Source organism: Hibiscus syriacus, unplaced genomic scaffold (assembly GCF_006381635.1).
Source record: "Hibiscus syriacus cultivar Baekdansim isolate YM2019G1 unplaced genomic scaffold, ASM638163v2 tig00117032_pilon, whole genome shotgun sequence".
In the NCBI taxonomy this organism is placed as follows: domain Eukaryota; kingdom Viridiplantae; phylum Streptophyta; class Magnoliopsida; order Malvales; family Malvaceae; genus Hibiscus; species Hibiscus syriacus.
Genome location: NW_024063532.1, coordinates 910,974 through 936,947, shown reverse-complemented (window position 1 = coordinate 936,947; position 25,974 = coordinate 910,974). Strand labels below are relative to the sequence as shown.

At 33.0% G+C, this 25,974-nt stretch overlaps 2 protein-coding genes and 1 pseudogene across 2 annotated transcripts; 1 reads left to right on the top strand and 2 right to left on the bottom strand.

Moving 5' to 3' along the window:
* Positions 1-4,981: 4,981 nt before the first annotated feature.
* On the bottom strand, positions 4,982-5,747 carry LOC120196369. The gene is made up of 3 exons (XM_039198189.1): positions 5,573-5,747; positions 5,291-5,462; positions 4,982-5,170 (listed from the first exon to the last, which is right to left on the bottom strand). The coding sequence occupies exons 1-3, from the start codon at positions 5,668-5,670 to the stop codon at positions 4,982-4,984; spliced, it is 459 nt and encodes a 152-aa protein (XP_039054120.1). The 5' UTR covers positions 5,671-5,747.
* Positions 5,748-7,820: 2,073 nt separating this feature from the next.
* On the top strand, positions 7,821-10,512 carry LOC120196260 (annotated as a pseudogene).
* A 1,295-nt stretch (positions 10,513-11,807) lies between these two features.
* On the bottom strand, positions 11,808-12,626 carry LOC120196248 (protein TIFY 5A-like). The gene is made up of 2 exons (XM_039198091.1): positions 12,330-12,626; positions 11,808-12,166 (listed from the first exon to the last, which is right to left on the bottom strand). The coding sequence occupies exons 1-2, from the start codon at positions 12,516-12,518 to the stop codon at positions 11,963-11,965; spliced, it is 393 nt and encodes a 130-aa protein (XP_039054022.1). The 5' UTR covers positions 12,519-12,626; the 3' UTR covers positions 11,808-11,962.
* Between the last annotated feature and the right edge of the window lie 13,348 nt (positions 12,627-25,974).

Below are 25,974 nucleotides of genomic sequence, written 5' to 3'. Positions count from 1 at the left end.
TATGTTTAGATTTGATTCTTTAAGGCATGACAATTTTGATTGTGAAAGGATGAGCAAAGGAAGAAGAAGGATTGGTGTTGAGAAGAGTTATGAATTTGAACTATTGTATGCTTGAGGACAATCATTGGTTTAAGTGTGGGGGAATTTGATAAGATGCATATTAGACATATATTCTATGATATTTTCCTCATATTTGAATAACTAAAATTGCTTAAATCATGGATTTTGATTATATTTCGTATTTTGTGGATTAGGTTAAAGATTTAGATAAAACAAGTTCAAAATCTAATGATTAGCATGATCTTCACAAAATCCCCAAATTAAGGAGGAAAAATCGGAATTCAAGAAGTTGGCAAGACCAGAAGAGGTTTTCGCATAAGGCGTGGGCACGGCTTATTCATCCTGAACTATCGCAGAAAAAGTCTTCAGTTAAGGCGTGGGCGCGCCTTACTAGTCCGTGTAACCCTAAATTAGGGCTACAAATTTACAAAGGAAAAAGAGTTTAATGACGGCTGGAAGACTCTTTTAATTTATTCTTATCTTTAGAAAAAGATGATGGCATTTAAAACTCCTATTTTTGTGGGATTTTCTTTAAGGGAAACTTCCTTATCTATAATAGGAAAATCCTTATAAAAGGGGAGCTAGGGCTTTCATTAGTGGATAATCAAGTTTTACATTAAGTTTTCATCTTTATTTTCTTTTAGTTTTTTTTCAATTATGAGTAGCTAAATACTTTTGTTCCAACTGAAGGATAATTGAAGTTTTGGTTCTTCAAGGATTGTGAGATCTAAATAATTTTCATTATTCTTTTACTTCTTTACTATTTATATATATTCTGTTTTTATTAAGAATTATTGTCTTGATTGATTGTGTAAAGGATCCGTTGTTCAATTATCAGGTTAATAAATTGTCATTTAGAACTTTAAATTCGTAATTGTTTAAATGTTCTAATATTAGTGGTAAAGTAACATGGTTGATTATGATTATGTTATGAAGGTATATAACCTAGTCTAAATGAATCGAGCTTGCGTATTTGTTGGCTAGAATTGGTGGTCCCTCTAGTGATTAATGCTGTTGGTGGATTAAATATTAAGAGCTTGTCTAGGGTTATTCATTAACTAGGGAAATAATCAAAGAGCTTCTCTTGATTATCGAGAAACTAAGGAGAGACAGGTTGTTAGAGCTTCTCAATAACCATAACCAATTTAGTGAAAAGTAGAAGATTTTATTATTGCATATATGATCAATTCTCTGAATCAATTATGAAATTATACCTTTAGTTGGATATTTCCTTAATATTAATTTCTCTAAATTCTTAGTTTATTATAATTGCTTTTTGTCTTTATTTTTCTCAATTTCAAAAAACCCATTTTTCCTTGCTTTAGTTTTCATTAAAATAAGTCTACCCAATCCCTGTGGATTCGACCTTGCTTATCACTACTACAATTTATATTTCTAAAAAGCAAGTATTATTATTTGTTGGATTCGACACCCACCAAGGGTGCAAGCCCTCCACAAACCATTCACAAGCATCTTTCTCCGTAGTAACAAGCTCAGCTACAAATTGACTCAGTTTATTAAACTCACATTCGTATTTGTATACTGAGCGATTCATATGTTTCAAGTTTATAAACTCCTGCTTCATTTGTTTGATGAATTGATCTCCAATATATTTATGCTTAAACTCTTCTAAAAATAGAGACCAAGTTACTTGATCACTTGACATTCTCATGGTGACATTCGTCCACCATATTCTAGCTTGTTCTCTAAGTAAAGACACAGTTCCATCCAACTTCTCCACATCAGCACAATGGAGACCATCCAACATAATTTTAAAATCATTTAACCAAAGATCCGCCGCAACCGGACCTTCCTCGGCTTCTCCCTTAAATTCGGGAGCTCCTAATCCTCTCAACTCCTTTGCTACATTTACTCTAGGAGTTGATGGAGCAGAAGGTTGGAAATGTGTCAATACCACATCTAATGTTCTAAAAAACACATCTTGATAAGCTACAGGCACTCCAGAAGGTATATGTTCTTCACCTTTCCTGGCCAGGGCAGGTGAATTACTACTTTCAGCGGGTCGATCATCTCCCGCTTGACTTCGAGAACTATCATGTCCGGACATCTATGAAGACACAACAATATCATTCTATTAGCAAAACATTATACTTCATACTACACCAGATCAGAAGTTTTCACTATTTTGTTAGCATGTATACATTATAAAACACTCTAGACTTCGATTTATGCCGAGAATCGACTAAACCTTAGCTCTGATACCATTAAATGTAACACTCCAACCTGTATCCGACCCGGATACGAGTCCGAGATGTCACATTAACTTTTTAAAACAATTTTCTTACAAAATAACAAAATATTTTAACTCAAATTAAGAAAATATGATAATATATTATTGAATTATGCTCGTTATAACCAATTTAAGAAAATATACATTTTATGAACAGTACTGTAAACAGTGCTACAGTGCCATGAATAGTGTTACAGTGCTACAGAGCATCGATGCATTGCTACAGTGCACCAATGCATAAAACTTTGAAGCAAAATTGTGCATCGATGCACTGCTATAGTGATTTTCAAAAAATGTACATAAAACTCGTAAAAATTTAACTGTTCATTACTATGCATTTAATTTACATAATTACGTTTAAAACGTTACATAACTCGATCAGAGCATAAATACTTAATTTACTGACTTTGTTTATATGCCAACCTATTTTCACATAATAATACATACTATTTAATTTACTTTTGATCTGACCTTAAAGGGGAGTTATGTTGTTCTGCTGAGCTTATAATAGATATCTCTGATTTTCGGTACCTAAGTGTAAAACACTTACACGCTAAGTCATAGACTTGGTGAGGCATAATAATAATGAAAATAAAATATAATAAAAATATCATAATGAAATGCAATATCACGAAATCATATATTCAATCTACGCAATTTGCATAATCATGTATCTTACCCATTATTTGATCAATTAACCATCATGAATTCATATAATAAGTTCAATAGAATCAATAGCCCATGATATAATACTGAGAACCCGAGGTATGTGAGTACTATGAGGTTGTGCAATATGCTGTCACCACAGCTCGTATAAATTTGCACCGAAGTGCCACGTAGAATTTGTCCCGAAGGACCGCGTAAAAATGCACCGAAGTGCCATGTAGAATTGTACCATAGTGCCATATAATATGTCCCTAAGGACCACATAGAAATTCCTTAATAATCATATACATATACCAATGATCAAATAGGTGTCTCAAAAGACCTCATACATGTTCCAAAGAATATATATATGTCCCGAAGGAACACGTAGAATTTTGTCCCGAAGGACCGCGTAGACTCTCTACTCTTGGCATGCCAACTATACCTATAGTTCTCATCTACATAACATGGGCTTTCACAGTTCACATAGTTCATATTGCGTAGACATATTATTTCCATACCTTTATAACATAGACATATCATTTACATACCTTTATCTCATAGCTCATATAACTTTTCCTGCATATTCATGTCACATAATACATATAATATGAATTCATGTCATGTATCATAATATGGAATGTGATCATGTGTCAAAATATTGAATCTAGACTTATCACAAGTCTAGAACTGAATATACTACTATATTTATGCTATGCATATGCACTCACCTATATTTCTTTGCATTTTCCTCGATTGATCTTACTTGTCACTTGTTCCGGAACTCGTTTTGGCTCGATATCTACATAATTATAATTTTCAAGACAATTATAAGAAGCCTAAACCTTATAATTCGATACTAATAACTTGAACTACTTTAATGAACCCAAAATTCAATTTTCCTTTAGGGGTGTACCGATGCACTATGGATGCATCGGTACACAAATTAAGTTCGAAATTCCTATGCATCGATGCACCCCTTAATGCATCGATACACCTTCAATTTTGTCTTAGTGCATCGATGCCCATTCATAATGCATCGATGCACATGTCAATAATAAACTGGTTTCACCAAAAAATTCCACAATTTTTCATTAAATTCCTCGTATAAAACTCCTTTCATACTACTAAACTCAACTACAACCATTTTAACTAACTCTTATCATTCCAACACTTTAGAATTTCACATATCTTCTTCAAATTCTTAAAACTAAGAATCATACCGAAATTTCCATGTAATCCAAACTTATTTCTAACACTTATAACTTATTATTCACACCCATGACAAGTCAAATTCAAGTTCTAAATCCATTTATACATCCTTATTTAAAATTTCACTTATCCACTTCCCATTTTTAATCCTTCGTAACTTATTATTTCTAAAGCTTAATGAATCAAAACCATACTTTAATTTGAAGGATTAATCAAAAGAAATCCAACTCATATTAGCTTGGGTACTTCACGGTTGGGAGAAGAAGATGAAGAAGATGAAAATGAGAAATCTCTGGAAACTTTTGTTTCCTAAAAATGGGTTCCACGTGGGTTATAAAATACCCACCACCCATATTTAATTATTCCCTTGATAAAAGACTCATTTGTCCTCTTAACTTCTCCTTATTTGTTAATTAATCCTACATCAACATCTTTCAATTAAATCCTTCACTTTTCAATTTATTTAATCTAGTTATTGAATTTTAAAATTTCACACTTTGGTCACTAACCCGGTATTGAGGATATTACACATTTGTCGTTAACAGACGTTACTGCAGTAACGAAATACTGACGTGACATGTTAAATCAGCTGACTTACCACGTTTGATCATGCAAGAAACTCTTTGATCAACCGTTTGACCTTCTTCTTCTTGTTAAATCAGCTGGCTTACCCTTCTTCTTCTTCTTCTTCTTCTTCTTCTTCTTCTTCTTCTTCTTCTTCTTCTTCTTCTTCTTCTTCTTCTTCTTCTTCAGGGTGTATAGAACTACAATACCCTACACTTCAATAACACCTTTCCTGGGCTTCAATTTAATCTAAAAACAATCAACGTTAAAAGCTTCAAATGGCATCAACTGGGCAATCCATTCAGATATACTTGTGCCATTGACAAGATCCTTAGTTTCGATTTTATCCAGAAAGTGCCGCCAGCATTTGTTAGCGGCAACATTATATGTGCAGCAGCCGAGATCCTTCTCTCTTGCCATTGGTTTCTTACGCACTAGCTGTAACTTGGGAAAAAAGAAAAGTTAAACAGGTAAAAGTATGGCTCCGGTTCCATAAAACAAGTTTACTAACCAGAGAATTTGTTACATAGAAACCTCTAGCTTCAAAGAGCATCACACCTCAGGGAGGTCGCTCTTGGAAGTTGAGAATGATGATAGTGTCGCTGGACGAGATGTTTGTAAAATATAATCCAGAAGATTCTCAAGGGTAACTGATGACTTCACCGGATCAAGTTTAAGATCATAGACACGGAAGAAAGATTTCCCTTGGCTTTTCATAAATGACGACGCTCTTGATAAAGCATAACAAGAAAGATAGTAGAAATTTGTGAAAATGTTAGATGTGTATGATAACATTTATTGATGAGAACCGTATAAATGTGATATTGAAAAGGAAGATACCTTATCGCAGTGGGCCACCAATTTCGAACCTCTACTGTAATTAAACTTCTCGAGAAATTTTTGCAAACTAGCCAACCAAGGGGCATGATTGCCTTCATTGTGGAATCGAGGTTCACCAGTCCATGATGGTACAAAGCAAAGTTTGGCTTCTTCTAACCTCAAAGGATTCAATGACGTAAAGAAGAAGAAGAGTCAAACTGTCGGTCAAAGGGTGTCATGCATAGTCAAACATGTTAAGTCATCATTTCGTTATTGCACTAACGACTGTTAACGACAAGTGATCTATTTATTATAAATCGATAATATTAATTACTCATTTTTTACTTTTGAAATTTCAGTAGAAAAAAACAAAAACTTACTCAAATATTAGTTATTATTTATGTAATTTACCCTTGTATTAATCACATAATATTTTGTAATCTCACTTGAAACGCTCAATATGTTGAACTAATAAATACTCGATGCCACCACCATCTATTTAACTAGCACCGATACGAAAAAAAAATTAGCTGACCCTTATTTCCATATGTAATGGGGTAAGGGGAGGTAAGATAGTAGGCTGTTCCCAACACCAGGTTGAGAGTAGCTTCCGTTGGAGGCCTCCAAATTATGAAATGCCCTCCATGAAACTCGATTTCACGACCCCAAAATTAAGAACCTTGTACTTTACCAACTGAGCTGGATGATTATTTCTAACCAATACGAAAAAAAAAGGCCAAACTAATTAAGTTAAGGAGTTCACTTTTAAAAATAGTTGCTTCAAAAGATCACACGCATTTGATGTCCGTGAAGGGCACCATCCCAACATAAGAAGGCGAGTAGTTCCACTCGCGACACTATGAAAGTTGACAACGAAGATGTGATATATATATAAGGTTTTCTTGTCACTTTGTTTGCATTTTTTCTTTTCTTTTCTAAACTTGATCTTGTTCCCCTGCACCAATAATTTTATTGACTTGTTTATGGGGAATACTTGGGATGCATGCACACATAACTTAATCGTATACGAGGGTAATACTATAAGCTTCACAATTGAATTTTGTGGTCTTATCGTGCGGAGAAATATAAAGAAGGAAACATCAATTTCTCTTCCTATTTTAGTCATAAACAATAGTTTGTGTCCGTGACGATATAAATATAGTTTTAGATTGAAATTTGATTTCGACTCAACGAACCACAAAATTTGATTCTTATTAAAAATAAGCATTTAGTTAATCAAACCATTAATATTATTAATTATTAATCATAAAAATGTTGATGAATCGAACTAACCGGAAATATGAAAATGCAATTACGTGGAAGGAACTATATATATTGATTATAATTCAAAACAATTATAGAAATTAAATATTTTTTAACTTTTAAGCAATTTAGATATTATATTAACAAATAAAAGACGATAGAAGATAAATATGCATGGAGCTGATGATGTTTGGGTGTGAGTACCCACACCAAAGAACAAAATTTCCATAAAGTTGATCAATTTTCTGAAAATGGCGATGGCTTTACGAATGTATGTACATATAAAATATATAAGGGATCGGGGCATGACAATCAAACAAAACGCTCTCCACGCAAGCTCCGACGTTTCGTGACCCGAATTTGGCTTCAAGTGTTCGCCTTCAGAAATCAATTCATTCAATTGTTTCCCTTCCGATCTCCACACCATATCACTTGTTTGTATTTCGTTGATTCTCTCTCCACTATTATTTCCTATCCTTTTCAGTTATCTTTGCCTCTCTCTATCTCCATTGTTGGAAGTAGCCAAGGTCTGTTCTTTGCTCTTCATTCCTCTTCTTCTTTAGTATTAATCTGTTCGATCATAGTTTTCTCCTAAAACCTTAGTTTATGTAATTATGGGCTTGAAACTGATTTCTGGTATCGGTTGAATAATGATTAAAAGATCGAGATTTGGCAACTCTTTTTCTATTAATTTTATTGAAGTGGATTATATATACAATCATCAGCTTTAGTAACTATCGTATGGTCGTTTTCACTATATTCCTTTTAGAGTTGGATATAGCGGAGCTTTCTTAATTCAACAGAAGATTTAAGTGGATTTGAAGAAGTTGGGGAAAAAGGACTCCTAATTGCTCTGTGCCGGGGATTTTTGGGTCTGTGCAGGGATTTAGATTGCGATAGGTGGTTTAAATCCTGGGTCTTAATTCACTTAAGAATTTGTTGTTTCCTTAAACTCTTGATATTAACCTTTAATATCTCTGAATGATATCACTCTGACATTTTTTCTGGAATTCAGATTACTTCGGGAGAAAAAAAATGGAGATAACTAATGTGTCTGAATACGAGGCCATTGCAAAGGAAAAGTTACCCAAGATGGTTTATGACTACTATGCATCAGGTGCAGAGGACCAGTGGACTCTCAAGGAGAATCGAAATGCATTTTCTAGGATTTTGTAAGTTCTGTTAATTTACAAATAAATAGCTTTCGTTTTGTGGACTTGCAATGAGCAAAGAATCATAATGAAGTTTTCTGGCAATCCTTTGTTTGTTGTTTAAGATATATGATAGTTTTTTTTTTCATTTAGTGATGCTAATTCATTAATTTCCTGGAAACTAGGTTTCGGCCCCGCATTCTTATTGATGTTAGCAAGATTGACATGGCCACTACTGTCTTGGGATTCAAGATTTCAATGCCTATCATGATTCCTCCAACTGCTATGCAGAAAATGGCTCACCCTGACGGTATGAATATTATGTTTTCCCATTAACTGCTTACAACAAGTTTATAATATATACACTAAAGTTATATAATCTATTCACAAGGTTAATGAAATTGCAATAGCAATCATCATTTTTCTACCTGCATGATGATTGACATTGCAACTTTGGTGTTTTGGAAACAGAATTCAAAGCACTAAATAAGACATAAAATCTAAGTTTCTTTTGGCGATATAACAGCAAATTATTTATGAATTTTGTTTGTAGATACTTACTGTTGTTCATGGACTTTGCCATAGAAGTCGAACAACTGGACTTAAATACTGAATGTTCTTTTAAGATAGCATTGATCAATGTTACTTATGGAGCTCGTTTGTTGTATTTAACTGAAATAATATTATAAGATTGTGTGTATATATTATATACTTGTTCTAAGCAGTTTATCCGGGTCCTAATGTTAAAGCGTGTTTCTTTATGCAGGAGAATACGCAACAGCCCGAGCAGCTTCAGCTGCTGGAACAATTATGGTTTGATTCTAATTATTCCTTCATCTTTACTTTAAATCCAAATTTTTTCATGGCTTGTATTCCACATTCAGCAGTTCGTTGTTTTAGATTTTTTTATGTTTTCCCCTTCAGACACTATCCTCATGGGCTACTGCCAGTGTTGAGGAGGTCGCTTCAACAGGGCCTGAAATTCGCTTTTTCCAGCTCTATGCGAGTCTGAGAAATCATCTTTACACTTTTCTCTATTTAGTATTGCCTGTGAGCATTGTGATATGATTGTCTGAATCTTTGAGTAATCAATGGTTATTGCTTATTTGTTCAGGTATACAAATACAGGAATGTGGTTGCACAGCTTGTGAGAAGAGCCAAAAGAGCTGGTTTCAAGGCAATTGCCCTTACCGTGGACACTCCAAGACTTGGCCGCAGGGAAGCTGATATCAAGAACCGGTGAGGCAATAAATGCAAGCAAATTAATTAACTACGGGAAGTTATGGGAAAAGAAAGAAGGTCTTATTTTGGCTTTCATTATTTCTTGCATGGACTCATTTGCAGATTTACTTTGCCACCATTCCTGACTTTGAAAAACTTTAAGGGTTTGAACCTTGGTAAAATGGACAAGGTAGGAGATATATATCTTTAATCACTCTGTTTTTCGTTGTCCATTTATTTTACCTGTTTGTTCATCTAGTCCTGAGATTATCTTGCAGACCGATGACTCCGGACTTGCTTCCTATGTTGCTGGCCAAATTGATCGGACACTTAGCTGGAAAGTATGTTTCTTTTATATAATACGTTTCCGGTACTGCATCAAATAGAAATATATACTCAAATTGTGTTTCTGTTCTATAAAACAGGACGTAAAATGGCTTCAGACAATCACCTCATTGCCTATTCTATTTAAGGGTCCTTACTGCTGAGGATGGTAAGCAAGCTGACCTTAACTCGATGAAGCTTCTTTTGATTTTTGCCATGAAACTCTACAATGTTAATATTGCATCAAGGCTAGCCATAGAATCTGGAGCAGCAGGTATCATTGTATCCAACCATGGAGCTCACCTGCTTGATTATGTACCTGCAACTATTATGGCCTTGGAAGAGGTACAAATGCCTTTTGTTTTTTCTTTTCCAAATTATCAAATCAACTTACATTTCCTTGTTTTAAAGATGTACTATTTACAGCAAAAAATGTAAACTATAATTGCAATTTTTCAAAAAAAAAAAGTATATAAATGGTACTGTTGGAGTTTTAATAAGTTTTTGGAGCTAGCATACAGGTGGTTAAAGCTGCCGAAGGCAAAATTCCTGTTTTTCTTGATGGAGGGGGTCCGGCGTGGAATGGACGTCTTCAAGGCATTGGCTCTGGGAGCATCGGGAATAGTTGTAAGCATTTATACATTTAAGATACGAAGAACAGATATTGGTCCTGTTTGGAGAGCATTTGACACCTCATTGGCTCTGTTTGATTTGTTTATTTCAGATTGGAAGGCCAGTGGTGTTTTCATTGGCTGCTGAAGGGGAAGCTGGTGTTAGGAAAGTGCTTCAGATGTTACGCGATGAATTTGAGCTGACCATGGCATTAAGTGGTTGCCGTTCGCTGAAAGAGATCACTCGAAACCACATTGTAGCCGACTGGGACCAACCTCGTGTTGTGCCCGGGTTGTAAGTTGCTTTGTAGTTTCTGTGAAATTGCGCGTTGCAAATGGGAAAATGTTCCATTAAAATAAACTTTAACTATCACCTCAAACTTAGCGCTTCATATAAGTCTCGTCTAAAAGGCTGGGGTGGGGAACATAATATCCTGCCGAACCCGTGTTTTTTGTTTTCTGCGTGTATGGTCATATATGAAGTTATTGCGATTGTGATGTATTTTTCTTTCTTTTGAGTCGGCTCTTAATAAATTATATACGCGTTTGCATCAAGTTGTTAGCTTTCCCATTTCTCAAATTATAATTTCAATTTTATAAATTTTTTCTCTCACATGTTTTTATCTTTCATGCTATTATATATTGTGCTATTAATAATTTAAAGCTCTATGAATGATTTTGTTTTTTAATAAATTTAAATTTAATTTTTTATCTTTATTTTAAATTATATTAAATTTATTTAATTATATTAATCTTGTCCTTTGACTATCATTAGTCACTACAGTGATTATGTGACAATTAATAGTGTTTATGTGTTGGTCCATAATCCTTATTTTACGGCCCACGAGTGAATGATTATATGATAAAAAGATTGGATTATTTTTTTACTTGAATTTGAGGGTATAATTGATTTTTTGGCTGAATTTAATAGCTTAATCTTTAAGGAAAAATTTAAAAATATATTAAAAATATTAAAACTTTAAAGTATTAACAATTATTAACACAAAAACTATAAAAAAAATATCAAATGATCAAATTATAAATATAGAAAAATAAAAATATTTATGAAAATATTAAAAATAAAATATTTTCATAGAAAGTATTTGATTATTTCTCATTAACCCGAGTCTACTATTATTATTCTAGAATCAACTTTGTATTAGACTAATAATAAATTCCAAACTAATGAAAAAATATGACGTAACATGGTGTGATAATAGTTTTAGTTATTAAAATTTATATATACTATTAATTTGGTTCTAATTTAAAATAATTTAATAAATCTAACCCTCAATATCTGAAAATCATATCAATTTGATCCTTAATTTGATTTTAATTTTAAAAAATCATAACAATTTAATTCTAGATAATTTAATAAATTTAACACTCAAAAATTAAAACTATCAAATGGTGAAATTTATTAAAATATTTAGAATTAAATTAAGAATCAAACTGATAAAATTATTAAATATTGAAAATTAAAATCATTAAATTATATTAAACTATGAACAATTTGATAAAAATATATAAGTTTCAAAAGTTCTAATTATTATTATACTATGATATTATTGACGAAGATCATAAAAGTAATAGTTTGGTGATCAAAATATCAAAGAGATCATAGTTTGATGATCAATAGGTGAAGTTTACCTTAAGTTTCTAATACGGTAAAAGAAACAACAAATCAGTGTAACAAAATATTGGCTTCAAGCTACTACGTACTAGTCGCATAATTCATACATAAATTTATAAAAAAAAAACAAAAAAATGGGCATTAATTGCTAAACAGAAAGATAGATTAGCTCTTTAGATTCCACTAAATTTCAAGCATTGATGATGATCTATTTATGATAATGATAAGGAGAGGCAGCTTGGATTCGCGTCTGTCGCTTTTGGAGGAACCGTTGCAGCGATCTCTTCATGGAAAGCGCCGTGCTCGGGCTATTTACCGGAGATTTTAAAGTCGGCGTCGCCGGTTCCAATCCGGTCGTAGTTTTTATTGTTTCATCCCTTTCCCGGATTGCAAGCATTAGAATGGCTCTTGCCTGCAATTCATGAGCAGATTTTTATCAACAAAACAAACCCGGCATATTGGTTTAGATCTAAAAAAATGTAAAAATTTGGAATAAATGAATACGAAATGACCTATTCATTCAATTCTAATGCATGAATGTCGTATAAAGTTTCTCAAGTAAAATCAACCCTAACCTGAAGCTCTGTAACATCACAAACGCAAACTCTTCCATTGTAAAAAATTGTTAGCTGTTGCTGCTGGTTTCCCGCGCTTTGGTTGCTTTCTTCCACCCTTTGATCAGGAAAAAAATTCATCATGAGTTGGCTGTCGCCGGGACAAGTAGAAGGAAGAAGGAGAAGTTCCAAGTTGCAGTTTCGTCTCATGTTGATTTAAAAATATGAAGCTGTTGTTTCAAACAAAGAGACTGAGAGAGGAAAAAGGTGTGGTTTTGGCAAATATGAAGAAATAGAATATTCAAAGAGAAGAAGAAAATGATAAGATGGAGTGGGAGATGTTGAAGAAGAAGGGATTTTATATATAAGGGGGTGGTGGCTACAGTTGTTTTGAAAGCAACGTTAAACACGTTATGCACAGAAACGAGGCACACGACACGACACGACTACGCAGAAAACCCGTAAAAAATAGCTATGGAATATTGTTTGTATTTAAGCACGTTGAGCAGGGTTCTTTTCTTCCTAGCTTTCATTTTCCATTTGTATCAAAAAAGTACAAAGCCGCCTCATTTTAAATAAATGGGTAAACTACACCCAAAATTACCTAATTAGAAAATTTATTGAACGTCTCACTATTAAAAATAGTGTTGTTGTCTTTTAAAATTTTGAGTTTATGTATATTGTTAATACCTTGTAATCATATTAGATTATTCAAAAAAATATAATAATATTTTTAGCCCTTAAAACTTATATATTTTAAGCCGCACTCTTGTAAATGTCAATTTCTCAAATATTTTAGGAATTTTCTTTGTATTTACTGCTAATAATTTAATTTTATATTCAAAAAATTTTTAATATAAAATTTTAAGTTCACACCTCTAATATAAATTCATGCGTCCATTTATTTCAATGAGTGTATGTTAAAAGAGTATATTTAAATATTTGAAAACTGTATGTAAGATTTAGTAGTGTAAATTTCATATTAATCAGATAGTGTTTTTTTTTCCTCAGATTTTAAATATAATCTTTTAAACATACACTTATTTAATGATTGAAGACATAACTCATACATGTGTGTTTTTATTGTCATCCAACTCGTGTTGTGCCTTTGACATATATCATATCATTTTATTGGATTAAAATCTATAATTATGGGCACATATTTTTAATGTATATCGTTATCATAAAATATGACTTAAATTAAGTGAGCTGTTATGTTATAAAGTCATTAAGTATTAGAAGTTCGTAAAAATAAAAGTGTAGATACTATTAAAGTTATATTTTTAATTCAATTAGGGGTAGAGTTATAATTACAGACAATAATTTATTCTTAAATCAACTATATAAATGGGTTATGATCCTTAATAAATAGATCATCTCATATTACTCTTATCCCCAGCCGTCAGAGAATTTATGCTCAATAGAATTCTATTTTCATAGAAGATCACAACCAAATATATACTAAATGATTTCAACGTATTGATTAATTCAACTACGCTTCCGCATCTAGTAATTTTATTATTGATGATTTGATATGATTAGATTTTGGTTTGTTTTCATATTTATTATGATTTGGTTTTAACACATTTTCTTATCAAACAAATTTTGATTAATTTTTTGTTTCATTATTATTTATTTGTTTCATTTTAATTATTGATACAAGGTCAATTTGATGTTATAATGCTTAAAGTTCAATAAAAACATGTTTTGTCAATTTTGGATGTCATGTATGCAAAATATGTTTAATTTCTCAAATTTTAATTAAAGAGAGATATTTTAATAAATAACTAAAGATAAATATTATGTTAGTATTTAATATTTGAAAACGGTATATTCAAATAAAAAACATTTTATTTATTGAGAATTAATATTTTATTATGGTAATAGAGGTTAAAAGGGTTAAAAATCTGCCTTTTTTACATATGTAGGAATATAGATATTATTAATTAGGTTTAATCTAAAATATACTAAAAAGATTAAGTCACTTAATGTCTTTCAAAAGTTTGACGACCTTAGGAACTAATAATCATATTAATTAAATAAATGGATGGACACTGGTTTAATTTAACATCACAAAATGAAGTTTTTTTAATTTTATTTTATTAATCTAGGATGAATATAAGATAAGTATATGTTTAAAGATTCTCAATCATTTGACAATGAACGCTTATATCCTGAGTATGTGGTACTCGAATTTGAAACCTCAAATAATAATAATAAATCCCTTAATTATTGAGGTTGCTTGATGCAACAAAAGAAAGTTAAAGATATTACCTATTGATGATTTATTTATTCTTGAAAATGATGTATCTCTGTATTAAATGAGACAGAAATGGGATGATTTTTTTCCAGAAATTTCGTGGCGGTTGTTTTCGTTTCAATGTCTTTCTATTAATATTTAGTGTTTTAAACAAGCAATATAATATAGATAGAAGTAGAATGATGTTATTTTTTGTCTGTTTTAGTTTGTTGTTTATAACACATAATCAAAGTTAAATATGCAAAGTAAATCCTTGTTTAGAAGTTGGTTATAGACAAAATTTAAAAACAAGTCTATATGTAGTTCTCTTCTTTTCGTTATCTTCTTTTAGGCATCTAATATTAAGTAGCGTTTGAGTTTATGGTAACAATTCTAAAATTCAACAATACTGTCTAATAGGCAATAAGATGGATGATACTTCTAATTAATTTATTTATAGAGTAAATTATACAGATAGTCCCTTGATTGTAATATACTTTTATGTAGGTCACCCAAGTGTGAAATAGTATAATTTGACAATTAATTTTTAAATATAAAATTAACGTGAAAGATAATAAAATTAATATAATAATTGTAAACACTCATTCTCGTCCATATTTTTTTTATGAGTATATTATATTATTTATAATACATATATCATATTATTATATTATTTAATAATATTTTTTACAAACAATTTTTTCCCTTGTGTCAGGCCTAACACCCCATCTCACCAGCCTTCCTCATGCTGTAACAACCCGTCGAAGACCTCTCGCCCCACCTCCCAGTCAACCCCGGTTTTTCCGGCGATGCAACTCCAAAGCCAAACGAGAAATAAGCAACAACCAAGAAAGGTGTTAGAGTCCCATTAGGAGTCTTTCGATCTAAAAATAGCTTGTTCCTAGGCTATAAATTTACATATAATTAAACACAGACAGGAGGGACGATAAATACAAAAGAGGAAATATACAGAAAAATCAAAGAGGGAGAAGAACGAGGAAAATAACAAGGTCGAAAGAGAAACAACGAGAGCAAGGAAAAAGAGGAGAACCCAAACAGATTCGAACAACAAAAAGAAACCATCAAGAGAAAAAATTGGAGTGCTATTCGAACAGAGGAGATCTAGTGTAAAAAAGATAAACGGGGTTCAAGTTTCCTTACCCTGTTCCCGATGATGAACCTAAGAAGATCCCAAGAGATAGGTTTTACCAGAGAACATTTTCTCTGTTTTATAAGTGGGCGGGACAAAGAAATAAAGAGGTAAAACGTAGAACTAAAACCCTATTTTGTGTTAAATGAACAAAACGACAATGTTTTAAAAGTGAGGAATCTACGCATAAAAGAAAAAGGGAAAATTCCATGCTTGGTCCTTCCTTTTATAAACAACTATGCGTGTTTTGTTTTCAACTTTTGGAGTGGCGAAAATCATGAGTTTAAGCCCTAATCTTTGTAACATTGTCATTTGGTCACTAAATAATGTATTATTTTCATTTCGTGTTTCAAATATTGTTTGTATGCACTTTGGTCACTGTTTCAATATTGAATATTTTAGGTTTAATTAGATTTAAATCCTCCATGTTTCTGTGTAATTTATTTTGGTCCTTTATTTTTTTCCTCTTTGATTTATTTATTATGTTTTTTTATTTATTTTTTCTTTGATTTTTTCTTTGTTTTTCTTTGTTTATTTATTCTTTATCTTTTTTCCCTTTTGATTTATTTTATCATTTTTAATTTTTTAATTTTTAATTATTTTTTTACATTTTTTCTTTTGATTTATTTAATATATTATTATTTTATATTCCCTTTTGATTTATTTATTTATTTATTTATTCTTTCTTTCTTTTGATTTATTATTATTATTTATTTTCATTCTTATGTTTTTTCATTTGATTTATTTAAATATTTATTTATTTATTCTTTTTTCTAACATTTTCGACCTTTTTTTTTAAGAATTACAATCAATCAAAGGTAAACAATTCAAATTGGATTTTTAAATTTTGATATAAATTTTTCAATTTTTGCAGTTAAAGACAACCGAAAAAATAATTGGTACCGAAAGGGCGGTTCAAGGGTGCTAATCCTTCCTCGACCGTAACCGACTCCCGAACCCGACATATTTCTAGTCAAACGCAGATCAGGTAAAAAATCGAGGTATCCAATCAACCAGTTTTATCCTTAAAATAAATTATCGATGGCGACTCCAATTTGTTTAATCCAAGTCGAAGCCCAATTCCGGGCCCAACCGAAAGACGGTTCCGACAGCTTAGCGACTCCGTTGGGGACATGTAAGTGAGTCAGGCCAAAATTAATTTTCGATTGTCTTTTTATGTAAAAATGGTAAATTTAAATTTATTTATTCGATTCCAATTATTTACCTTTGATTATTTTTCAAATAAATAGTTGTACTGATGTTTTCTTTCAATGATTTTATATTTGAAAAACTTTCTTCTTTGGCTCTATACCCGAGCTCTGAACCCATTTTAAGTGGGGGTGAAAGTGACACATTCGTGTGAATTTATTCACCGTATGGGCCTAGCAAGTAACCTTCGGGATTCATATACCTTATACCTTCGTGTGAATTTATTCTCCGTATGGGCATAAGGGAATGTATCCTCTCGAGTTTAACTTAGTCCACACAAGCCTGTGATGGGTTTAGGACTAAGGGTCTAGCAAGCCCAAGGGGGCACCAGCAAGGAGAACTCGGGTACCCATTTTTAGAACCTAAACCGGGAGAGTGCAAGGAATTAGAGCGCACCCCAAAACCCCATTCCAAACCCTAGGTTACTTTATTTCCTGTTTTACTTTATGTTCAAAGCATGCGAACTAGACAAATATGCGGTTAGGATTTGTTTGAAATTTGCATGCGGGATAGAGATCATGTCCGGGTAAGAATTAAAGCATGTGGGGTAGATATCATATGGGTAGGATCTTTCATTTTTATTATTGTTTTGATTTACCTCACTAACTCTTTTATTTATTTATTTTTTGTTCTCTTTTTTTTATTTTCATCATTTGCATCATTTAAAAGAGGTGTTGATCCACCAAAAATGTGTTTGTTAAACATGAATAATATGCATTAATGGACAAAGGGGTTGTAATACAAGAGATGAATATATAGAGGACAATCTATAAGTCGATTATGTGTCACATTCAATCCAGAAGACGTAGTGCCCACAATTGAGGAGTATATCACTATGCTGCATTATAAAGGACTCGGAATGAACCGAGTCTACATCAAGCACAATGAAAGTCTATCTTTGAAGAACTGATTGGCAGAAGTTGCAGGGGCAAAATGAAGGTTACTGATCTTGGGAGTCCCTTCAAAGACAAAAATGGCAAAACGATAGCTGAAATTAGAGACCATTGCTGACGAATTCAAGAAACAGACGAATGAACCTCACATAGTTCCTATCAATTGAGGGCTCCAGTGACGTATTCGTTGGGAAAATGTTCAGTAGAAGATAAGTGCCAGAGATGCAGTCATTTGAGACTTCTTGGGCCAGTACAAAAAGTAACTCAACATTTGCATGGTTCATCCAAAGAAGCCGGAGCGGTTCGACAGGTTATTCAACCGGTGACAGACGAAAGCAGAAGACTAGTCAACATGTTAGAAGCTGTCAGGATATTTTTGTCTCTTAAAAGATAAAACATTTTTGTCTCCAATAAGGATTATTTATAATAACAGACATGTTTTTGGATCAATGCATCGAACATTGCATGCATCATGCACTCATGTATATTTCACATTATTTTTCTCTAGTTTTTTCTATATTCATGTATCATAAAAAATGGGAACATTTCGATCATGTTCTCATGACCTACAAAGAGCGTCACCAACAACTTTTTGACACCCACGTAGTGTCACCATATCTGGTAGAACCCATGAAGCCCCCATACTCCAAGTGATATGATGAGAGTACCCATCGCGAATATCATGACAGTGTCCCGGGCACACAAATGAGAACTGCTATGCATTCAAGAGAATCGTACAGAAGATACGTAACAAGAATTGGATCGACTTCAACAACTCGAGGGCATCCAAATAAGGAAGAAGATCATTTCATTTCATCATTTGTGGCATCCTGTTTGAATTCATTTTTGAACTTTCTCATATTTTGGGTGTAACCTATTTTTAAACTTTTCTTTTTGAACCTTTAAATAAATTTTTATTACTTTAAAGATAACGAGCAATGAATCAAATTTGTAGACTTGAAATTCTTTGAATATCAACTGAATTAAAAACTTTGTAAATGATTGGATTTATAGATCTTTGACAAAGTAAAACGATTAAAAGTGACAAAACAATGACTTTACCCCGCCCGAACACCATAAATTTCCCTTACAAGATCTAATATAGCCTTCTCCTCTCATCAGGGTATAAACAAGAGGCTTGGAATTTAGGTGTGTATAGGTGCGGACAACATGGGGCATCTTTTGCATATGACATTATTATATTTTTTGTTTAAGACGTTCGGTGATGATAATGATCTTTACAGATGGAATAGTCGAGTAAATAAATCTAGTTTAGGTCAGTTGCTTGAAAATTGAACTCTAAAGATGAATTTTTTGACTTTCAACAACACCCAGACTATAATAGGTTCTTCTTGATAATCTTAAGAAATTAAATTCGTAAAGCTGAGCTATTCCACTAAGGCAATTGGTTATAGAGGAAACTTGAAAACCCTGGCCTTATGAGTAGATTACGTTCAAACATGACATTGCTCAAACACTTGGTAATTCGGTGTTTGCTCCACTGCTATTGTCTGGCCGAAGATTGTGTGATGAGATGAACCCTTCAGTTAACTTGATAAAACTTTTTATAATGTTAAGTTGTCCCTCTAAAGCAATTGGTTAAACTCCACGGCTTTATGGATTCAGCTAGCCAAATAACGGCAAATTAAATCCAAATTTATCTAAGCAAGAAATTTTCAGTAAAAATAGACTAAGGGAGTTAAGAAACACCTGTTATAGTCAATTTTACACGAGCACTCAAGAATTTCATTTTTAGACCAATATTTATGCACTACCTTTGTTAGAGGAACTTATAGAACTTGAACAAATGGAAGATTTCAGAGAACTGAAATAGAGGGTCTAGTAATTTATAATGCTAGTTGTGTCATCTTATCTGCGTCGAATTAAAATGGCAAGCCAAAGAAAGAGCATGTTGTAATAACCAAAAAATGACATTGTTATGGCTGAAACCTTGGATCAACCTGAAGCCAACCCATCCACTTGAATGTTTGTCAAATTGCTATTGATTCCTTTGAACTCATGTTTACAATTTGATTCAATTGCGAACCCGAATTAAGGGACAATATTTTCTAGAATTTTTATTCTTTTCCCTCCTAAAACAAGAAAAATGAGAAAAATATTTTCAAACAGAACAATCTTATACATGAAAGGTATGTAAAGCCAAAGCTCGATAAGCAAATGGGGCACGATCGATTCCAAGGACCAGATTGGCAGACAAAACACGGGACTTCAATCCAAGAGCTAAAACATAACTCATTCATGTTGCATGCATCTTAGAAAAACTTAAGAGCATCACATTTATCATTTTTAGCACACATAATTTTTTACAGCTTTTAGAGTCAAATTTTAACTTCAATATGAAAGATACTCGATTCAAAAGCGCTTTGGAAATTGATGGTGGTTGCTCAACTTCACAGTAAAGGGGTGACTGACTGTCAACAAACAACTTTTCATTTTCATTCAGAGTCAATTTCAACTTCATAGCGAAGGATATTGAACTCGAGACAACACAAACTCAACTTCACATCGAATGGGCGAATGACTGTCAACAAACAACTTTTCAGTTTTATTCAGAGTCAATTTCAACTTCACAGCGAATGATATTGGACTCGAGACAACACAAGCTCAACTTCACAGCGAAGGGGTAACTGACTATCAACAAACAACTTTTTAGTTTCATTCAGAGTCAATTTCAACTTCACAGCGAAAGATATTGGACTTGAGGCAACTCAAGCTCAACTTCACTGCGAAGGGGCGGCTGGTTGTCAACAAACAACTTTCCAGTTTCAGAGTCAATTTCAACTTCACGGCGAATGAAATTGGCCTCGAAATAACACAAATATTTGGATTTCAACTTCACGACGAATGATATCCAATTCGAGGCTCAACTTCACAATGAAGGGTCCATCCACGGTTTCAACTTCACGACGAAGGGAATCGTACCCACTAAAGGCCTTTGAGTTCGACTACGCCCAGCTCCAAGGCATATCATTTGCAACATAACTTAGGTTGAGAAGGGTTATTTGCCAACCAAAGACGTTCGAGTTCGACTACGCTCAGCTCCAAGACACATCATTTGCAGCATAGCTTAAGTCGAAAAGGGTTATCTGCCAAAGGCCCTCGAGTTCGATTACACTCAGCATCGAGGGCACATCATTTACAGCATAACTCAAGGCTATAAGGGTTATCTGTCACCAAAAGATCTTTGAGTTCGACTATGCTCAACTCCAAGGCATATCATTTGCAGCATAACTTAAGTCGAGAAGAGTTATCTTCCAACCAAAGACCTTCGAGTTCGATTACGCTCAGCTCCAAGGCACATCATTTGCAGCTTAGCTTAAGTCGAGAAGGGTTATCTGCCAAAGACCCTCGAGTTTGATTACACTTAACTTCGAGGACACATCATTTACAACATAACTCAAGGCTAGAAGGGTTATTTGTCACCAAAAAACCTTCGAGTTCAACTACGCTCAGCTCTAAGGCATATCATTTGCAGCATAACTTAAGTCGAGAAGGGTTATCTGCCAACCAAAGACCTTCGAGTTTGAATATGCTCAGCTCCAAGGCACATCATTTGCAGCATAGCTTAAGTCAAGAAGGGCTATCTGCCAAAGACCCTCGAGTTCGATTACACTCAACTTCGATGGCACATCATTTACAGTATAATTCAAGGCTAGAAGGGTTATCTATCACCAAAAAACCTTCGAGTTCGACTACGCTCAGCTCCAAGGCTCATCATTTGCATCATAGCTTAAGTCGAGAAGGGTTATCTGTCAACCGAAGACCTTCGAGTTCGATTACACTCAGCTCAAAGGCAAACCAAATTTATAGCATAGCTCAAGCCAAGAAGGGCTATCTGTCAATAAATTTGTCAAGTTCGACTCCATTCAGCTCGATGACACATCAATCACACTACTTTCCGATTGCAGTCAAGGTTTTCAAGTCGAGAAGAAGACCTGGGTTAGACGTGCTTTAGTAGTAAAAAACTGTTTTCCGATAACATAACTTAAGTCGAGAAAAGCTATCTGTCAACGAAAACCTTTCGAATTCGATTTCATTCAGCTCGAGGGCCTATCAACCATATGATGGAGTCAATGGACTACTTTCCAGTTGAATTTCCAACCAAGGTCTTTAAACCAAGAAAAAGGCCAAAGGGCAACGAAAAGCCACATTCCAATTCAAATTCTGAACTACGACTTTAGTTCCATTTCAAGGTGGACTCGACTTCGCGACAGAGGAGCCATCTGTAACTCAATTCGACAGGGAGTTATTCTTCAACTTCGCCGAACGAAAATTTGTGTGTTTTTATCTTTGTCCCATTTTTCGTTCCACGAAAAATGATAAAGAGAGGCAGCTGTAGACACTCATTTTCGTCCGTATTTTTTTATGAGTATATTATATTATTTATAATACATATATCATATTATTATATTATTTAATAATATTTTTTACAAACAATTTTTTCCCCTTGTGACAGACTTAACGCCCCATATCACCAGCCTTCCTCACGCCGTAACAACCCACCAAAGACCTCTCGACCCACCCCCCAGTCAACCCGGGTTTTTCGGCGATGCAACTCCAAAACCAAACGAGAAATAAGCAACAACCAAGCAATGTGTTAGATTCCCATTAGGAGTCTTTCGATATAAAAATAGTTTGTTCCTAGGCTATAAATTTACATGTAATTAACACGGACATGAGGGACGATAGATACAAAAGAGAAAATATACAGAAAAATTGGAAAGGGAGAAGAACGAGGAAAATAGTAAGGTCGAAAAAGAAACAACGAGAGCAAAGAAAAAGAGGAGAACCCAAATAGATTCGAACCACAAAAAGAAACCATCAATAGTAAAAAATCAGAGTGTTATTCGAACAGAGGAGATCTAGTGTAAAAAAGATAAACGGGGTTCAAGTTTACTTACCCTGTTCGACGGGATCCGGTGCCAAAGAAAGTCTTGGTGCTCCATTTTTTGCGCATTGAGTCCTTGATGATGAACCCAAGAATATCCCGGGAGATGGGTTTTACCAGAGAACATTTTCTCTGTTTTGTAAGTGTGGCGGGACAAAGAAATAAAGAGGTAAAACGTAAAACTAAAACCATATTTTGTGTTAAATGGGCAAAACGACAATGTTTTAAAAGTGAGGAATCTGCGCATAAAAGAAAAAGGGCAAATTCCACTCTTGGTCCTTCCTTTTATAAATAACTATGCGTGTTTTGTTTTCAACTTTTGGAGTGGGGAAAATCATGAGTTTAAGCCCTTATCTTTGTAACATTGTCATTTGGTCACTAAATAATGCATTATTTTCATTTCGTGTTTCAAATATTGTTTGTATGCACTTTGATCACTGTTTCAATATTGAATATTTTAGGTTTAATTAGATTTAAATCCTCCATGTTTTTGTGTAATTTATTTTGGTCCTTTATTTTTTTCCTCTTTGATTTATTTATTATGTTTATTTATTTATTTATTTATTTATTTTCTTTTATTTTTTTCTTTGCCTTTTCTTTTTTTTATTCTTCATCTTTTTTCCTTTTGATTTATTTTATCATTTTTAATTTTTTTTAATTATTAATTATTTTTTTACATTTTTCTTTTGATTTATTTAATATATTATTATTTTATTTTCCCTTTTGATTTATTTATTTATTCTTTTTATTTATTATTATTATTATTATTTATTTTCATTCTTATGTTTTTTTATTTGATTTATTTAAATATTTATTTATTCTTTTTTCTAACATTTTCAATTTTTTTGAAGAATTACAATCGATCAAAGGTAAGCAATTCAAATCGGGGTTTTAAATTTTGATTTAAATTTTTCAAATTTTGCAATTAAAGATAACCAAAAAATTAATTGGTACCGAAAGGGCGGTTCAAGGGTACTAATCCTTTCTCGACCGTAACTGACTCCCGAACCCGACATATTTCTAGTCAAACGCAGATCAGGTAAAAAAATCGAAGTATCCAATCAACCCGTTTTATCCTTAAAATAAATGATCGGTGACGACTCCAATTCGTTTAATCCAAGTCGAAGCTCGATTCCGGACCTAACAGAAAGACGGTTTCGACAATAATATATAATCTTTAATATTGATAAATAATTTTAATTGGATCATAATTATAAAAATCAATCATCAACATTAAATATTACATTGATTTTATTTACAAACTTATTTTCATCATTATCCCTTTCACCATCATCAACAACCTCCCAACTTTCACACCAATCACCATAACCATCTTTCTTTCTTTTTTCTTTTCAATTTAAGTCATCATCTTTAATGAATCATCTTGAAACATCATTGACATAAATGATTCATATTCAGGAGATTAAAAAAGATTAATTAAAATTTTAGAGTCCGACTATTACCGACAATAACTGGATTTTAAGATCAAATTAATAAAATAATATATAATACTAGTATATTATCACATATATATTGAAAAATATATTATCAATATTAATATATAATTAACTAGGAGAACCTGTAAATTTAATAGAAAATCATTTTTAGGTCACTAATAAACTAGTATTAAAGCATAGTTTTAACATAAAATTCAAGTAATAAACTTCACAGCTACTGTAATTAGCCAATTAAGCTCTTCAAGGCTAGATCTCCACCTATAAATAGACTTGGTTCATGACATTTAATTACCATATTGCAGTAACCAACACCAGTCTCCAATAGAACACTATTCCTTCTCTTGTTTGGCCTGCAAGCTCGATATTGTTTGTAATAAAGCATAATGGGCTCAAAATGATAGGGAAAGCTCACTCATCACCCATGTAGCATTCAAGACCATGGACACTTAGCATCTCTCCATACAAAATATCGTTCCTCATGATATCTCTCAACCTCAGTTACCGAATCACTTCCTCCAACCTGCATGTGTTCGTTTTTGTTCCTTCTTAATCCAGGACAACATAGTAGTTTTCTATCATGATTCAAAGCTTCCTCTCTGTATGATGGATTAGTGTACCTTGGATATTGTATGAATGACACATTTTTCCACCATAGTTGTAGATACTCGATTTGTCCGGGGCTAAGTCGGAGCAAACCCGAAGCAATGGCAGGCCTAAAGAAGAACCTAACCCGTTGAAGGCCCAGTTCAAGCCCAATGACCCAATAGTGTTATCATCCAAGCCTCCAGTCCGTGAAGTCCTGGAAAACTGAAAAAAATGGTTATCGGGAGTTTAAAAAAACTGTAAATGGGGTGAGGGTCGGTTTTAAAGATTAACCACTAGAGAAAAAAGGATTAGATTATCAACCATCACAAAATTACACAGAGAAAAGGGAGAGACGAAAAAAGAAACGATTGGAAACTATCAACGAAGAGGATTGACCAGTTTTCGGGAAAAGACAAGAAAAACACGAAAGAGTTAGTTCAATATTTTTTACGCAACAGAGCAACAAGATCAAACAGTGTAACAAAAGGATACGACAAGAAACAATAATGTAATTCTACAATTCAAAAATAGCAGAAGCAATACAAGAGGGTTTTTCCCCTCGTTTCTTTTTTATTCATATTTTATTGTTATTTTCAGTATTGATTTCTTTCTTTCTATTATTATGTTGTTTATAAATAAATTATGAAATGAGAGGAGAAAGAGTGTAGGTTTTAGATATATCACCTTAGTCATCTAGAGTTCGTCGTCAGTAGTAGAATTGGTGAACTTTTAGAGAGCTTTAGGGGTTGTTTGGGCCTTCTCAAATCTGTTTTGTGAGATCGAATGAAACCATTTTGCTTTCTTTCCTAAGCCACTGAAGAACCAACAAGAAAGACCCAAAAATGAAAAAATAAAACCATGTTTTAGGGATTTTCAAACCAGATACCGAGAAAACAAAAAAAAATTATCCTTTTGAACCATTGGCAACCAAAAACCGAATACCCATTATTGAAAATCCAAGTAAATAAAAAAAATAAAGAACCTTATCTTATGGCTCCAAAAAGGCTTTCATCGTTTATTGGAGTCTAAATCGAGTTTCTTTTAGGAACGATCGAGAGATGGGGAAGCTTTGAGTTGGTTGTGTTTAAGGGACGATTTTGCTTTCCCTTTAGTTCAATGCCATTCGAAGATTCAGGTTGTGTGGCCGAGAGAGATAGAGAGTGGAGAGCGAAGCTGAGTGAGGCTATGTGCGTGAGATTTGGGTTATGTTTAGTCTATTTAGTT

What these genes read in the sequence shown, in the direction of transcription:
- LOC120196369 (XM_039198189.1), bottom strand. Translation starts at nt 5,670, where the DNA reads ATGAAGGCAATCATGCCCCTTGGTTGGCTAGTTTGCAAAAATTTCTCG. An exon ending in TGGTGGCCCACTGCGATAAG is followed by an intron (nt 5,463 to 5,572) that starts GTATCTTCCTTT and finishes TGCTTTATCAAG; the next exon opens with AGCGTCGTCATTTATGAAAA. An exon ending in CCAAGAGCGACCTCCCTGAG is followed by an intron (nt 5,171 to 5,290) that starts GTGTGATGCTCT and finishes CCCAAGTTACAG; the next exon opens with CTAGTGCGTAAGAAACCAAT.
- LOC120196248 (XM_039198091.1), bottom strand. Translation starts at nt 12,518, where the DNA reads ATGAGACGAAACTGCAACTTGGAACTTCTCCTTCTTCCTTCTACTTGT. An exon ending in GTGATGTTACAGAGCTTCAG is followed by an intron (nt 12,167 to 12,329) that starts GTTAGGGTTGAT and finishes CATGAATTGCAG; the next exon opens with GCAAGAGCCATTCTAATGCT.